We start from the raw sequence: 16,423 nt of genomic DNA on the forward strand, positions 1-16,423 counted from the left end.
CATGCATTCAGCAGACCTCACACACTTGAGAAAAAAGGGGATTTTTCCACTGGGGATAAGAGGCCTTGTTGGGTTTGTCCGGGGGGTGAAATCCACCAATTTGGGCAAAATAAAAGGGACTTGAATAAAGCATAAAGATTTAAGGTAGAGTAGGAAGGGAAGTCACTGGTGGACTTAAGAGTAATGAAGTCAGGGAGAATAAATGGACTGCGGCTAACGAGTAAAGTGGAGACATCTGGGCAAAATGGCAACAGGGAACAGGTGTGCATGGAGAGGGCTGAGGAGCAGAGGCTAACTGTGGAGAAGTGCTGAGAACAACAGGAAAGATTGGAAGACACAAGAAGAAAAAACTGAACGCAAAGAAAATACAAAATAAATAACAAAAACCTCAAAAACAACAAAAACTGCAGGACAAAAACCACAGATCAGGACAGCCTGAGTGTCTTCTGATGCCTCAGCTGCCTGAAAACAAGGAGCGCATGACTCAATTTTTGAATCAAGTAAGTGATTTGCATAGAAAAGTTCATAAGCATGGGACATAAGGATATGATCATAAAAGAGAGCAATAAAAAATTTAACTATGACAGAATATTAAAAGTGGCAGTAAATTAAAGACAGGCAGCAAAATGACCGTTACAGAGAGACTTCCTCGATCGGGACTGCTAATCTCAGCACGCGAGAGGGGTGCTCACTGTACACAGAGAATAAAACACCTCCTCCCGACCCCTGACAGATACGGTTGTCTCTCACACTWTCATCCTGCTGGATAGTTAAGATTTAAGATAATGACACAACGACTTTCACGTTGATGCCGACATTGAATCTTTTTAAGAGGCCTCCTGCTGCCGAGCTGGGACGGCCTGTCAGCCAGTGGCAGTGAAAGAGCTGAATGTCTCGCGCGCACTCGTTTCCCGATGTCAGGAAGAAATTGTTCGTAACATCGGCCCCTCACACTTGTCTCAACTCATTTATTTCAGCCAAGGTCTGCGGATATAAATAAAAGGAAATGTTACTGGAGCATTTAAACTCGGCGCCAGCCTTGAGAGCGGTAATGTAACCACATATCATCAAAACTGCTGAATCTCCCTTTGTCGCCACACATGACATGCAATTCCTCCAAACATATTCATGTTTGTTGCCATTCATAGAAATAAATAATCACAGAACGCCGGTGTGGCCCTTTAAAGCTGACCTCTACAGTAATGCTGACTGTCCATCAGATTTATACAGTTGCAACTAAAAGTAAGGTTTGAAATCATCTGCTAGCCTCGGGCCTCAGCCTCTCTGTCTTTCCAGGCACTCTGCAGGAACTTTTCCACTATATTTAAAGGACTTCATCATAAATGTAGTTCAACAGGTGGTCCATAGATGGAGCTCTTCTCATTACAATATGCATCATAGAAGAGCTTCTTTGATTCTGCAGCAGCATCCTAAAAGCTGAGCTGCTCCACAGGCTTCACTTGTCTTCAGTCCAAGCAGACAAACAGGTAAAATAAAATAAAATCAAACGTGCCACTTGTTTCAAATAGACAAATTTTGTTCTTATTTGTCTAATTTGGTGTCCATTTTAGTGGTGTGTCTCTGCATTACTTAACACACCGGACCCCTTGTGAGGGAGTGTCAAACCACAAACCACCGGGTCCCCGGAGCGGTATGACTTAATTGAGCTATCCTGGGAAATCTAATTACAATAATGCACCGAGGATTGTGTGATATTCCCTCTGCTCCTGCTCTAACACCTTTCCCTCAAACACACCAACTGCGCACACCCTCACACACGTGCTCTCTCGCTCACGTCACGTGCACACACATATAAAAACGAGAGGGAGGGCGAGAGAAGACACGGAGGCCGTGGATGTTCACAAACTGCAACAACTGTAAAACATTTAATGGAGGATGTTTTAATCACGATTCATGGGCCAGTAAACCTTTAAAATGCAGTCAGTCAGATGTGAGGTCATAAAAAAGACAATATGATCAAGGAGTGACGTGTTTATACGAGGACGAAAAAGTTTTGCAAAATTTTTATGTTTTTTTTTTTACCATCTGAGGGAAAGTTCATATGAGGAACGCATTGGTGTGAAGAAGTAAAATATGAGAATTAGAACAAAGGTGGCTGCTACTATGTGCAGCACCGTGATTAAAAAAGAAAGCACACTTATATAGTGACTTAATCTAAAAAATGTCCTAAATGCACCTTCATAGTTGCAGAAATAACGTGTCGGATTTATTTTTCTAAATGCAAAGCAGATGCGATTTGTGCAAACTTTCTTAAAATGTCAATATGTGTTGTGTTTGGTCTGTGATTGAGTGCAAGGTCAAAAGGACACGGCGTGGGGTAGAACAGGGGAACCAGCTAAAGGATGGTGGGGGGTAGGGGGGGGTTGCTACTGTGCCCAAGGCCATACCAGTGCAGACGGACACCATACTGAAATTAGCAAATGGACTGCGCAGTGTCGCTCCCTGCCCCATTTGCATTCCCCTCTTCTCCGGGTGATATACAGATGCACCTAGCGAGGGGATGTCACTGTTTCAACAGGACGTCAGGAAGAGTGGGGAGGGAGAGGAGCGGTGGTGATGGGGTTCCTTACCTCCTCACTGTCCTAAAATGAAATGGGTCGAGTCTTATTTATTTACAGCATGTTTTGCACTCCTCCCATAACACTGTAAATTACCTGCATGGTCAAGGCTCCTTCCTCAAGCAAGGAGAGGGAAAAGGACATAAAGCATGAGATCTCGGCGATATTTAATTCCAGAATCACGTATGATCTGTCAATTTTCATATATCAGGCTTTATGAGTCATATTTTAAATACAAAATCAGGTTTATGAATATATATGTGTGAGTTATGACATGTGCGTTATACGGTGCGCGGCGCGTCGACGGGCCCCGCCAATATTTATGAGATTTCTATAGTGTGGCTCATATGAGGATAAAGGATGGGTGATTTCCATGCTGAGGTCTTGCCATGCTGATCATGTATCAGTTTCTCATTTCACATGCACTCTTATCATGGTGCTTGACTCCTTGGTCATTTTTAAATGATGTGGAAATGATAGTAAGGATAATGTAAAATATGTTGCAGGATTTTTTTAAACATTTAAAGTAAATTATGCTTACAGAAAACACTTGGTTTGGTTGACACGGTTGAAGCCTGACACTGGAATTAAATTATGTGGTGGAGCAGATAGTGGTGAAGACAGCAGCTGTGTTTGAGGGAACATGTGTGTGAATGTGTGTAAAAAGACACAGAATTCCATCAGAGGGCAATCTCCAGGGACCAGACCTGGTCTTTGACTCAAAAAGGGGCCCRGGTCTCCTCCATAATGGCAAACAAGTGCATTTGCTTTAAGGCCAACGGAGATTTCTAACCTTTGCTTGACACACAGAAAAGGTCAGGCTCATCCAGGGCTTCCCACTGGAGTCGAGCTGGAACAACCCCTCCCTGGTCCTCGTGCTCCAGAAAATCCTCGGAACCCATGTCATTCAGACAAGAACAGGGCATTTCTGCTTTCTGCACACAGCATGAAATCTTAATATTGTAAATGTGCAATTCATTTAAACACAGTATCAACTAATTTTGCTCATGAACAAAAGCAAATTTAAAACTAGACTTTTGATCTTGGGTTCTGTGGAACAGTTATCTATTGTAGATACGTAGAACTCATGTCAAGCTCAAGCCCTGAGGGCCATGCCAATGGGAAAAAACTACAGTAAATACTTTTACTTCATTTAATATAAGAATAGAATATGTATTTTAAACTTTAAAAAAATATGATTCAATGCAACAAAATGAAGAAATTTAAAAGAAGAAAGATAATAATACTTGTCCGGCCTCTGAGCTGTTGGCTTTAAGTAACCGCGGCCACCTGTGCAGTTTAGTTGAACAGCCCTGTATTAATGTCTCAAAATAAGCTGCTTTAAAGCCAGCATTGACTATAAACTACATATCCCATAATGCATGTTGACTATGCATGAGAAAATTTTTGTCAAAGTGGAAGAGTTCAGAATTCAAGACTTACCACAAGTCAACAGTAAGTAAAACATACTTTTATTTTTAATAGTATTTATATATTATTTATTTCACATTTAGGTTGTATACGTAGTATTTTTAGTGTTCAAACGAAGACATGTTAAAACACTGTTTCTATGCAGGAAATACCATGTAGAGCTCAGTTACTGTTCATTTGTTTGCTCAGCTGTAGCAGTTAGTACTTGCTACTACCACCACCTAAATCTTAGTTTAATGCAGACTTCACTTAGTTGGTCATTTTTGTGTAAGTTAATGCCATTTAGCTGCCATGTTGAACTGGGTTTTAACTCCACCTGCTCACTCAGGTGAAGCAATGCAATTCAAACACAGGACTGACACAAAATAATAACACTCTGTGTTAAACGCTTGTGACGTGAGCACATACACCATCTTGTGTACGTTTTTCTCCAGTTGATGGCCATATCTATGCTTATCAACGCTTCTTATCTCCCTTCATTATTCCTAAACCAGTGGCTAAATTGGAAAAGCCCATAAGAACGCGTGAATACACGGCAGTGGTAATAAAACAGTTGGAAGGAAAAAAAAGCCATCCTTCCTCATACACACATTTCACAACAGTGCTTTCCTTGGGTGGAAGAAGATACATTTGGCAGATAGTTGGAAATATTTCTGCTCCCCTGCAGCTTCCTATCAGTAAGCAGCCCAGATAAAGATACAGTACGGGCAAATAAATCTCAAATGGAGGGACAAAACCCTTAACATGCACCTATCTCTGCGTGTGTGTTTATGTAGTTCATACCTGCTCGTACACAGCACTTGTATTCCTGCAATCTGTACGCGCTGAAGAACACAAGCTGTGATTTAAAGCTGTTATTTTCTTCTGCAGCTCTGGTGGGTCACCACAGTCTCATCTTACCTCGTCATGTGCGGTGCCTTTTTTTTTCAGCATCCTTTGGGACCTAGTCACAGGAGATTTTATGGGTTTGCGCAATTTCTGCTGTCGCTGAAACAGTGGAACTCACGATTGCAACTTAATCTGAAAGAATTTAATTGGACCAGATAGAAACAGTGTCGTATTCCACTTTTTGTTCTTGTTTTTTTTTTTGTTGTTGTTGTTGTAACAGCTAAAACAAACTGACTCCAAACCAAAAACAGTCTTTCCTTTCCTTTTTATGATTGCAGAATGAATTGATATTAAATGAATTTGGCAAACTGAGACAAGGGTCTTGCTGATGGGCATCAGGTTTTTGAGGACAGCGGCTCGTCCATGCATTAAGTGGTGCAGGGGTGTAACCTGATAAATGCACTTTAAACAGTGAAGATGGACAATGAGAGGGTGAAATCTCAGATGGCCTGATTTGTGTGCCTGCTAGGCACTTTGACAGCCTATTGATCAGTTCTGGGCAGGGTCAGAGGTGTGGGGATGCATGGCTCGGATACTGCTAGTGGGACAGGTACAGCACAGCAGTAACCAAGATCTATTAGGAAATAGATCTACTCCTGAGCCCATTACATCGTCCTTTTGTTAAAGACCAGACATGTTGTTGACTGCTGGCATTCAGTTTCCTCTGCCAAGATGGGTGAATTTTCTTCTCCAATATAATACACAACAACAATACAGCGATCTGTCTGCCTTTTGAAATTGATGTGACGTAACGTTTCTGTCTGAGACATTGATAGCTCCATGGTTGTGAAAATGCCCCGCTCCTGTTATTGAATAGTAATAGGCTTGTCGGCCGGTGCCTCCAATTTCACAAATGGAGCAATAAATACACATAACAGAATCAGTGGAACAATAAGAATGTCTATAAAGAATGTTTGTGCCTCAAAAAAATAAAAAAAATAAAAAAACAAGGAGCAGAGGGTGGGGTAGGGGTGGGACGGGASGCAGACGTGGGGAGGTCAAAGCAGAATTTGACAAAAGAAAGGGATGAAAAGTGTGAGAGAAGCAGAGGCAGAAAGATGGTGGCCCACTCTTCATTTCTGTGCCACAAGCTCTCCTGGGCATTTACGTGCTCCGTTTTCAACCTAAGTGTAATTTGAGGCCTTGGTTGATACAAAGTGTATGCAGCAGCTCTGTTCAAACCCAATCATTCACCCTGACGTGTAATCCTTTCCCTCGCCATCATCACGTTGCTTCGGGAATAATGAAAAACACTTAAGCAATGCACAGCAGTCATACAGCTGTGAGCGGGGTGCCGCATCTTGATGAGATGTCCCGTAACTCTAATGAAAGGTGTTTTGACCTGCCAATGGAGGTGAATGATTGCCTCGCTACTGTATCTGTGAGAAACTTATTGATGCCTGTATCTGGTCCAGCTGTGCGATTTGCTTGAGAGACGAGGAGCCTTTAAAAACAGTGCTTGGCACCGACGAGTGCTAGATCTCATTCTATCCTGCCGTCCTCTGCTCATCGCCACGGTTTTTTTTTTGTCTTATGATGCCGTTGTTTCAACATAGAGGATTATTACAATTAATTGGTTGGCAAGACATTATTTCAAAAAGGGAAATTGGCTTTCATAATTATATAGAGAAGGGAATACTTTAACTCCCTGGAATATCAGCTTTCTGAAATAATGGAGCTGTGCCACCACCACCCCCTTTTCCCATTTCCCCCACCGCCATCAGTGTTAGCGTGTCTGTCTGCCTGTTTCCTGTGACGGATCCATTTTCAACAGTCCCTGGCCCTGCAGCGGCTGTGGTTGATTGCTGGATGGTTGGGCAGCCTGGGTGAATCTCTCACCGACTTGCCTCGCTCACAGCCAACCAATCTCTGGTCTTCTGGGATCCCCGKATCTGCTCTTTGTCCCATCTGACCTCTGCACTCTGTGAATGTTTGGCCGTATCAGAATTGGTATCTATACCACAGTCCAAGATCAGGTTAAGAGTTGTCGCACCAGATTAATAACTAAGCAGAAATGCCGTACTGGTGGAACTGTTAACACAACAAAGAGCAAATAGGTGAATCATCAGCATGCAGATGTTTCTGAAAGAGGTTATGGTTTTAACTTGCAATTTTGTCAAAACTGATTCATACAGACTTTCAGTCAAAACACAAATGAATCACAGAGTTCAGTGAGTATTTAATTCATTGATTCCTTTACCCTTTTGAAAATAAAAACAGAAGTTACACAGATATTGGTGATTCAACAATCAGAGATATCAATGTACACCATTGCCAAATGATATATTTCACACAATAAATACTTGTAGCACAGGAGCAGGAACTCCGTTACCTGTCCCTGTCTGCAATTTGTCATCAAGGGACCAATTCTGACACACTGATGCTCCGTACAAACAGTAACCAAAACGGGGATTGCATCCTCTGATGGTGAACGTGGAGCATGCTTTTACCTTCACAGTCTGTTGTGGGTGAGCAGGAAGAGAAGATCCATAACTACCATTACAAATGTTTTGACAAGCGCAATGAGGGGTAGAAACCTTTTTTTTCCCCCTTCTAAATATATATATAAAAACAGTGGCGGCTCAGGTATGTCAAAGATGTGAGAATATTACAGAGCAGAAAGTTGAATCAGACAAAGATTGACATTATAATAATGAGGTAGTAGTCAGCAGGGTGCTGCGTACTTCGTTTTCTAATGGTGCCGATATATTTACAGTACACCCATGGACACAATTTGTAATGTAAGACATGTCTTTTTACTTATTACAGAACAATAATGGAGGGCAAAATGAAAAACAGTTAACATGTGTAAAAATGTCGCTATTTTAAAATGTGTACTGCGATTTCTAAATGAAACTCGACCAAATCAAACAATGCCGAGTCTCATTGACAGAACAGATTGGTTTGGTTATATTTAGGTGTCATAAGTATTTGCTTATTTCTCCCAAATAAAGGTAAATGATGTTATGTTAAAAGCATGCCTGCAGCTTGACTTTAGTCAGAATTGGTCCCTGCTGTATTGCACAACAGTCAAATAAGTTAGTTTTACCCTCAACAGTGGAGCATGTTAATTGGACAGTGGCTAGTTGAAGTTTGGGGACGGACAGAAGATGATCGTCATCCTCCGTTTGCGGCCAATCAGGCAGACGAACAGAAAGGCATGCGGGCTGCTTTTGATATCACAAGCATGGCTGCAACTCTAACTAATGCAATGCCCTTTCATCAGTTTGACATTATTGTGACGAAGCCACAGTTTGTCGCGTCACATAAAATTCAAGAGTAGTTTTAAGCAACCCCCTTCAACACGTTCTCTTTAACGTGGAGCGCGGTGGACGGCATGCTTCACGTAACGAACCTGTAGCTAAACACGGTGGAGCGCGGGGAGAGATCTTTTACCCACCGGAGATCACGCCTTGTAAAAACACACTGTCAAGGTTGCGGTTTCCCTTTGAGGCTTGCTGTCGCTTTGTTTCTTGCATAGCTGTTCACTTGTGCATGATTGGGTGCTCTGAGTTCTCGCCGCAGACGCCTGCTTTGCCTCCTGACCAGCGGGGAGGGTGTTACTCTGCGCCGGCCACCGTGTCAACATGAGGTCAAGAGGTGTTGTTCCACGAGTCTACTGTACACACGGCGCGAGGCTGTGCAGAAAACAGCCTCCCGCTGCGTAAAAAATAAACCCACCGTGAAGTGCCACTACTTGTTTTGCACCTGCTATTTACCTCCGTTTGGTTGAAGCYCTATAAAAGCAGGCACAGCTATTAAAAGATGCGAGGTGTCTAAAATGGTGAGAGCAGATGCCAGACACCTTGCTCCCTGTGTGTTGGATGACTCAACCTCAGGCTTAAAGTGGGGGGGTGGTCCAAAAATAGAGGCCGGCTGACACACGGGTCTCTGATTGAACACGGAATCTCATAGACCTCTGCCACTCGGCATAAATCCTTTGAAACTTCAAGACCAAATCTGCTGATTATCTTTCACCTAGGCTGAATCAGGTCATCTATTTGCATGTCGAGAGCCAATTTCCACAGGCTTAACCCACAGCCAAATCTGGGGTTTAGTGTGTGAGAACCACCATTGCAGACCTCTGCAGTAGARGAGAACTATGAGTGTGTGTTCCACCGATGTGACTGAGTTGGTCTTTAAGCAACAGCAGCATTAAAAAGCACATGGATGATAGGAAATTAGCCTGACTTTCCAACAGCTTTCTTTATTGCTGAGTTACTACATAAGACGATTGACTTTTTTTTTTTTTACCTGTCTATGCTAGATTGGTTAAACGTGTGACCAGCAAGTCTTCCAGTCTGAGACAAATACACAAAAAAAATAAAATAAAAATAAAAATCACACTGTTCTGGAGAGGTATATCCAAATACATTTAAACTGATAAAAGAGTTCACATTTAGGTAACGATTTTCCTCGTTTCAGCTCTTTTTTCCTTTCTTTTTTCTTCTTTTTTTTTGCAAGAGGAGAACAAGAAAAAATGGCCACCAGGTTTTTCCAGACATTGAACTGTACACGCAACCTTCCAAATAATAAATATTTACATGTCCTAGTTGAGTTCAGGCAACAAAAAAAAAAAAAAAAACACGTGAGCATTGAGTCTGTGTAAGTTTCTTGACACCTTTTCTTCTGCTTCAACGGTATTTTAGGAACTTTTAGCTTTCTGGAAAAACAAATATTCTGCTATCAAGATGTATTTATTTTGGAGAGGAGCAGAAGGGTCCTTCATACAAAGCATGACCACTGACGATTACCAAAAAAAAAAAAAAAATTACTGTACATATCATTTCTTATATATTTTAAATTAATCTGAATCATTTTAATATTTATACTAATAACCAAGTTTTCCACTTGTTTTTTAATTTATTATTCTGTCCCAGGATTCCAAGAAGAGGAGGAGAAATGCCAGCCTCTGTCTTGCACTCCTAATGTGTGTCTCCTCCTCCTGAGAACCTTCAGCCTTGGTTCAAGTCCCTCTCCCTGTAACGTAGCCGTGGTCGATCAGCTCCTCCATCAGACCTTGGCCTCCAGCATCTCCAGGAACAGTTTGTGCATGGGCACCTTGCCCTGCACCTTGATGCTGTAAAAGTGCTGCACAGCCTTAGTGGCTGTCTGCCTCAGCAGGGGCAGCGTCATGAGCAGTTTGCCAGCCCGTCGCGGGTCCTCCTGATGCTGGCTGCTCTCGTAGTCCTGCAGGGCCTCGTGGAGAGCATCCTGCAACTTCTGGACCGCCTCCATGTCCTCTATGTGCATGGAGTCTGCCAAGACAAGAGAGAGGAAAGAAGCATGATGGATTTTCCTAATAAAAAATAATGAAAGAACTTGAAATAAATTTAGTTAGCACTTATCTGCAGTGGTAATATAACAGTAGACACAGGGAAATGGATTTCCCAACTACAAAATTTAATCTTGTGATCTTTTTTTTTCTTTTTGCTCCTGTCAGTAGCTGCGCAAAAAAATATCAGCATAACTCACATCCTGAAAAGATAAAAATAATAAAAAGAAAAAAAAGAAGGAACATATTCCTTATTTAGTGGAGTTTTTAGATGGTTTTTGACCTGTGGGACTGAAAAATCAATGTTTTTTTTTTGTAAACAATGCAATGAATTTCACCAAATCTCTGCTGTTAATGTTCATGTTTAACGCTGAACTGTTCCAAAGGACAGAATTATGTTAAAAAATAGCAGCTGCATTAGAGGAACTGGACAACACAATAACACACGAGGTGATTTTTTTCCTCCTTCTGATTTAAAAAGTTTTTTCTGTGTGTTTTCTGTACTGTAAAAACAAAATCTGATTCAAATGTAACTGAAATCTTTCACAACCTTGAGTTATTTTAAARCAGTCTTCAGTTTTAGTCCAGCTTTCCTCTGATCAGTCCTACTGTAACAACATCATAAACAACAGTTTTTCTTTTTTCTGTTCCAGCTGCACATGGTACCAGTTGGTGTACGGAAAAAAAAAAGCTCACGTTTTGTGAGCTTCCACACCTTATTTTTAATTTTATTTTTACTAAGATTATTTATTTGAGCAAGGTTGAGTGTTTTTAATTTTATACAATATGCTTACATTTGTAATGTGATATATGTACTTTATTATATAAATTTTATTCACTTTTACTGATGCAATGTGTGGCTACTAACAATTGTATTTGTGAGGTTTGGTCTTTTTTTTAATTAAAGGTGTGAGTTTTCRTTTTGTGAGTTTATGTCAGGGACTCGGTGTCTCCTTCGCCTTTTTTTTTTCGGCCCCTGCTTTAGTCTCCCAGCTCCTCTCAGGGACAGTCCTGGGTGGCACGTTCCCTCACTGGTTGACTGGCATCTTGCACTCGGGAGACAACGTGTCATTGGCCGCCTGACTCGTCTCACCTTGGCAGTGCATATTTCACCACGTGGGACAATAAAAGGCAAAACAGATTTCAGGCTTCGCCCCAAATTCATTGACTGGAACAACTGTATTCCCAGGACCTTGAGACATTTCTCACCCTGACGCTTTTCAAATCCGCTGTGGTAAAATGAAGTAGGTCGTTTTGTAAAGTGAATGTGGGAAGTGTGTGTGTGTGTGTGTGGGGGGGGGGGGGGTCGACGGAGGGAGGAACAAAAGCCAAAATAAGAAAAAAAGGGAGAAAAAGAAGTCACAGATGAGGATGTAGAGTGACATAATTATCTCTTGTTCTTTTCACGGAGGCTGCGTTCGCATCCCAACCAGTTCTTAAAATCAAATCAACGTTTTGTTCTATTTTTCACACTTTCACACAGACGCAGTTTTGTGACGGAGCAGATCCAAACCGCGCTTTAATGGAATGTTTTACTGCAAAGAGGGGAGAGAGAGAAAATAAAAAGAGCGATGGAGACATCTCAACAGATGGGAATGAAGAAAGGGCAGCACACGCACTGCTTCCTTCAGGGGAGGAGGGGTAGACTTTAAAAAAACAACTTTGAAGAAACAATTTCCTCGCAATCCATCAGTGAGCTCACGTCGATCGAATTGATAAACTGCTAATTACAAAATCAATMGCTATGAATTTTCACAGCTGTCAGACAGAGGGGCTCCCGGGAGAGTGATCTCCCAGAGACCTTGTTCTAACATTTCGGACACCCTCCTCCTCCTCCTTGATCTCCAGCTCTGCTCACTACCCCCCACCATACCTGCCTTCCAAAAGCTCTGCTGTCTGAAAGCAAAGTCCTTACATCAGCATTTTCATTTTTCAGCGGCGGACAGAACAAGGGAAAGAGGCCCGGTGACCCAGGCGTGCATTGATCAGAGCGGGACAGGTCCTGCCTCCTCAAAAGGCACCTTGTCAATAGCAACGTGCCGTCTCTGCACTGGAACAAACGAGGCCCATCACTCCTTGATATTCATTCCATTCGACTTAACACATTTTATTGACAGGCCCCGCGCTCCTAATGAAATGCTAAATTTACACTCACATGGCTGCTGTGCCCTGCAGCGACTGTTATGGAGATGGAGGAGGGAGCACAGGAGAAATACCACAACACAGAAGGTGTTCAATTAACAAAAAAAAAATACTCCTCCATCCCTCTTTTCTCATATGCTGGCCTTATTTTCTCTTCTTTGCTCCATTTCACTCGCAAAAGTAAAGGTTACACTGAAAACCCCTGAAAACACTCAGCAATAGTAAAACTGCTTTAAAAAATACAGTAAAAGTCTAAAACATAATATTTTATTTCAGCTAAAATTTTGCCTTGACAAAAACATGTTTTTAACAATCTTTTTATGTGGTTTATAACAAATGTTTGTTGCTTACATCAGGGGTTCTCAAACGCTTTAGGTCTGGGGACCCCTCACAAGAGTGAAAAATTTCCAAGGACCCCCTTATAAACCCCATGTGGTTTAAAAAATTATTTCATTTTTCATTTCATTTTAAACTCCTAAATGCCACACGAATATTATATTTTGTTTGGTTTAGTATGTTTGTTTTACTAGTGCATTGTTGCCCATATGGATTTTTTAAAAATAAAAATCAAATTAGCAATTTATTGAAAATCTTTGAGGACCCCCAAGATACGGCTCACGGACACCTGGGGGTCCTGGGACCCCAGTTTGAGAACTTTTCATTTTAAATTACATTTCTTTACTTTCATTTTACACTGGCATAATTTCGTTCTTTGATAAGGAAACAAAAAATAAGCTGAAATTAAATAGTATAGTTAAAAAATATATATTTTTTACTAAATTATTAAATTTGTTTATTACAAGTGATATTTCTAGAATTACACTTGATTTACACTCATTGTAATGTTTGTTAAATTAAATGATAATTAAGTGAACTTGCATTTTTTCCGAAAAATCTGAAAGTGTTTTTCCAGGCATTTCACATTTTTATACTTTATTAGGAATAACACAGCATTTACTTTTGTTTATTAGTTGTGTCGGTGTGCTGATGATATCCCACCTGAGTTGGCGAGAGCGATGGCTTTGAGGGTGACAAACTCCTCCTTCTCCACTTTGAGCTTCTTGTATTTGCGGACCAGCTGCAGGATGGAGACGTAGAGGTCGAGCAGGCCTGTCAGCCGCGAGTGCTCCTCGTCCATGATGTAGTCCTCCGCGTACACGAGCTCGTCTTCGTATGGCAGTGAGCGGAACACAATGCTGAGGATGAGGATTTCCATCCAGGCGCTCTGCAGTAGACTCATCTGGTCACCCAAGGACAGGGTAGAGAAACCTGGAGGAGGGGACAGAAAACTGTGTGAGAGTGGCACAAAGGTAAAAAAAATGCAAGATGAGAAATGATTTGAGAAAAGCTGAGTAAAAAAAAGAACAAACTAAAAACTGTGGTGGATATTAAATCAAAACTACATAGTTTTGGCTTTGATCAGTAAAACAAACATCATTCGTCAAGCCACAGTAGCTGAGAGCACACACTGAGGCACATGTGGTTAATTATAAATGCACAGCGGAAGGTCTTCTTTGAAGCTCACGTCGGAGCGCTCGAGTGGGCTTTACTGTAAGTGAGGACAGTAAATCAGTGCAAAGGTCTGGGATACACAAAGCCATGTGGTTACCCCCTTTGTATCCTGTCGCTCCGCTATTGGTGTTAGGGGGATTAGCGCCAAGACACATTCTCGTTGGAAGGGTTGAGGACATGACATATGCTGTGAAACAGAAGGAGGTGATGAGGGGGACGCAGACACAAACGTGTCAACCGAGAAAACAAACAGACACGTGCGCACATCAGGCCCATGACATCTATATGTATGCACATAAATCCATACACATAAAAAGTACACACACGGCACTGCTAGCGGGGTCACATGGTTCAAGCCCAGCCTGGAGACCTGCTTAAACCCAGAGTCTCATTCTGAAGCAGCTGGATGAGCTGAAATTGGYACGGGAACATCAAACCTCTGTCATTTCCTCTCCAACACCTCTACATATGCTCAGAATAGAAACTTAAATAAAACAAACTGCTATATCCCCTCCACAGATGAGCTGGGGGAAATTCAAACAGAATAAAAGAGAGTTAAGCCAAAAAGACAGAGGAAGAGAGAGCGAGGAGCAGACAGTCAGATAGCCATCTCATTCCTTTTTCTTTTTTCCTTTACCTTTTAGCTGTCAATAAACTGCACGAAGCCCCCCAAGCAGTCCCATTCCATCTCCCTCCTCCCTTTCTCCTGCACAGCATCCCTGCAGGCAGCTCATTCTGACAGCATATTAGACTCTTCAGCTCCGCCCCTGATTAATATGATTGCTTTTTACAAGTTTGCCCGTGCCACACGAGCTGCCATTGTGTGATTAAAAGGCGATAGATTGCAGTATTGACCAGGGCACTCACTGCACCCACATCAAACGTTTTCTCTTGAATATAAATGATCTTGCTAAGGTGCACCCACAAGCCCGATGTTTATCTCCTCCTGCCAGGACGCTGCGAGCGCACGCACACATTCATGCACACGTGCAGCTGGAGGAGAATACGAGACAAAAAGCAAGACGCGTAAGAGAAAGTGGGAAAGAAATGGGGGCAGAGGGAGAGGCAGGCAGAGGGAAAAGAGGAGCCAGGGAGAGAGGTACCTGAGTGTTCAATTTCCCTTATCGTGGTGATGACCACGGCAGGGGAAGAGCTGCAGGATACATTAATTAACAGATTGTGATCAGAAGTTGAGGGCCTTCACATTTTGAAGGGGAATCAATAGTAGGCAGAAAAGAGTGCTAAGTGAAAGGTGCTGGTGCCCAGGTAGACTGATCAGAGCCTAAATTAGACTCAGCAAAGCATACAGCCAAAAGCACTCAAAACACTTCACTATTATCAGTGCAGCCAATAAGCCATATTTTATAATGGCTTGTACACTTATCCAGGCAGAATCTTAAAAAGCTTTGTTGTGTTATTTCCTTGTCTGCATACGTAGCCATTATGTTGGACAGAATCCGGACTGGCCGGAGAGAAATTGCCATGCAAGCATGGACGTGGTGCTGATTGCCGCATCAGGTTGGCATCCCAATCACAGACAAGGCTTTGTGTAGCCTTTTAATGCCAAGGAGGACTGAAGCGGAACTAAAGCGCTGCTCCCAGTATGACAGCTCGCGTGAAGGCCTTGTTCAGGGCTTGCTGGAGTGGCTTTGGAGCTGCGCTGATACAACCGACACCTCTCAGCCATATGCAAACCTGCATCCCAGCAGCCTGCAATTACCTTTGACGCTAAAAGTCCTTGAATTTAATCCAGTGTTGTGAGATGGAGAGGTGGTGTTTTCCCCCCTGCTCCATCCACACTCTTCAAAGCCTAAATTATTGCTCCAAATGGGATCTTGTGTCGTTGCCTCGCCTTTTTCCACTCAATTTAATCGAGTAATGAAGTGACTTCCCGACTCCACAGGTCACGCGGCGCTCCGGCCGCCCGCACTCTGAAGGTGGCCCGGTTAAGTGCCGTCGGAGTGGGTGATTTCCCCTAATGAAATATCAATATTTACATCTTCATTTCCAGCCCAGTGCCTTGCTGGGGTTTGACCAAACATGACACAATATTGACCAAATCAGAGAAGCCTGTCTATGCACTTGAAAGGCCTTTTCCACTCCAATRCTGAGTGCATCTGAAATTCTCTGCAGTGAGAATGCAAAGATAACAGCATAGGCTTGATCAAAGAGATCATACATTAAARGGGCRATATCATGTAAAATCAACTTTTTTGAGTTTTACACCATGTTATAATGTTATACTCTCATAAAAAACATGCCCAGAGTCTTGCTTTGACTCATTCATGCATGTTTGAGAAATCCTGCAGCGTTTTTAGGCAGCCATGCTGAGGAGCAAAACGACAGGTGGGGACCAGAAACACCCCTGGGACGCGTCTTTAGGCTGAACTTCCTCAAGGCAGATTGCACCCGCACCCCGCCTCCTTCCCCACACATCCTGCCCATGACTCCTGCATGCTCTCGGTGAAAGTGAAACCTAACTGTCTGCTGAGCTCTCAACATTAGTTCTCTCTCAGTGAAGCTCTTTTCAGATTAAAAATACCTTTGAGGAAAAGTATTTTCAGATGCCAAGTAAACTGCATCATAGCGCATGCGC

General features: G+C 42.4%; 1 protein-coding gene across 9 annotated transcripts in view; it reads right to left on the reverse strand.

Annotated features, from left to right (window-relative positions):
• Positions 1-9,738: 9,738 nt before the first annotated feature.
• Positions 9,739-16,423, reverse strand: part of esrrb (estrogen-related receptor beta) — a 44,998-nt gene continuing 38,313 nt past the window's right edge. For all 9 annotated transcript variants that reach the window (XM_014012542.1, XM_014012553.1, XM_014012521.1 and 6 more), the window contains 2 exons: positions 13,315-13,584; positions 9,739-10,156 (listed from right to left, as the gene is read on the reverse strand). In XM_014012542.1, the coding sequence (XP_013867996.1) occupies positions 9,912-10,156; positions 13,315-13,584 (515 nt within the window). In that variant the 3' untranslated portion in view covers positions 9,739-9,911. The remainder of the gene's footprint in view (positions 10,157-13,314; positions 13,585-16,423) is intronic.

This window comes from Austrofundulus limnaeus, unplaced genomic scaffold, assembly GCF_001266775.1.
Source record: "Austrofundulus limnaeus strain Quisiro unplaced genomic scaffold, Austrofundulus_limnaeus-1.0 Scaffold2, whole genome shotgun sequence".
Lineage (NCBI taxonomy): Eukaryota > Metazoa > Chordata > Actinopteri > Cyprinodontiformes > Rivulidae > Austrofundulus > Austrofundulus limnaeus.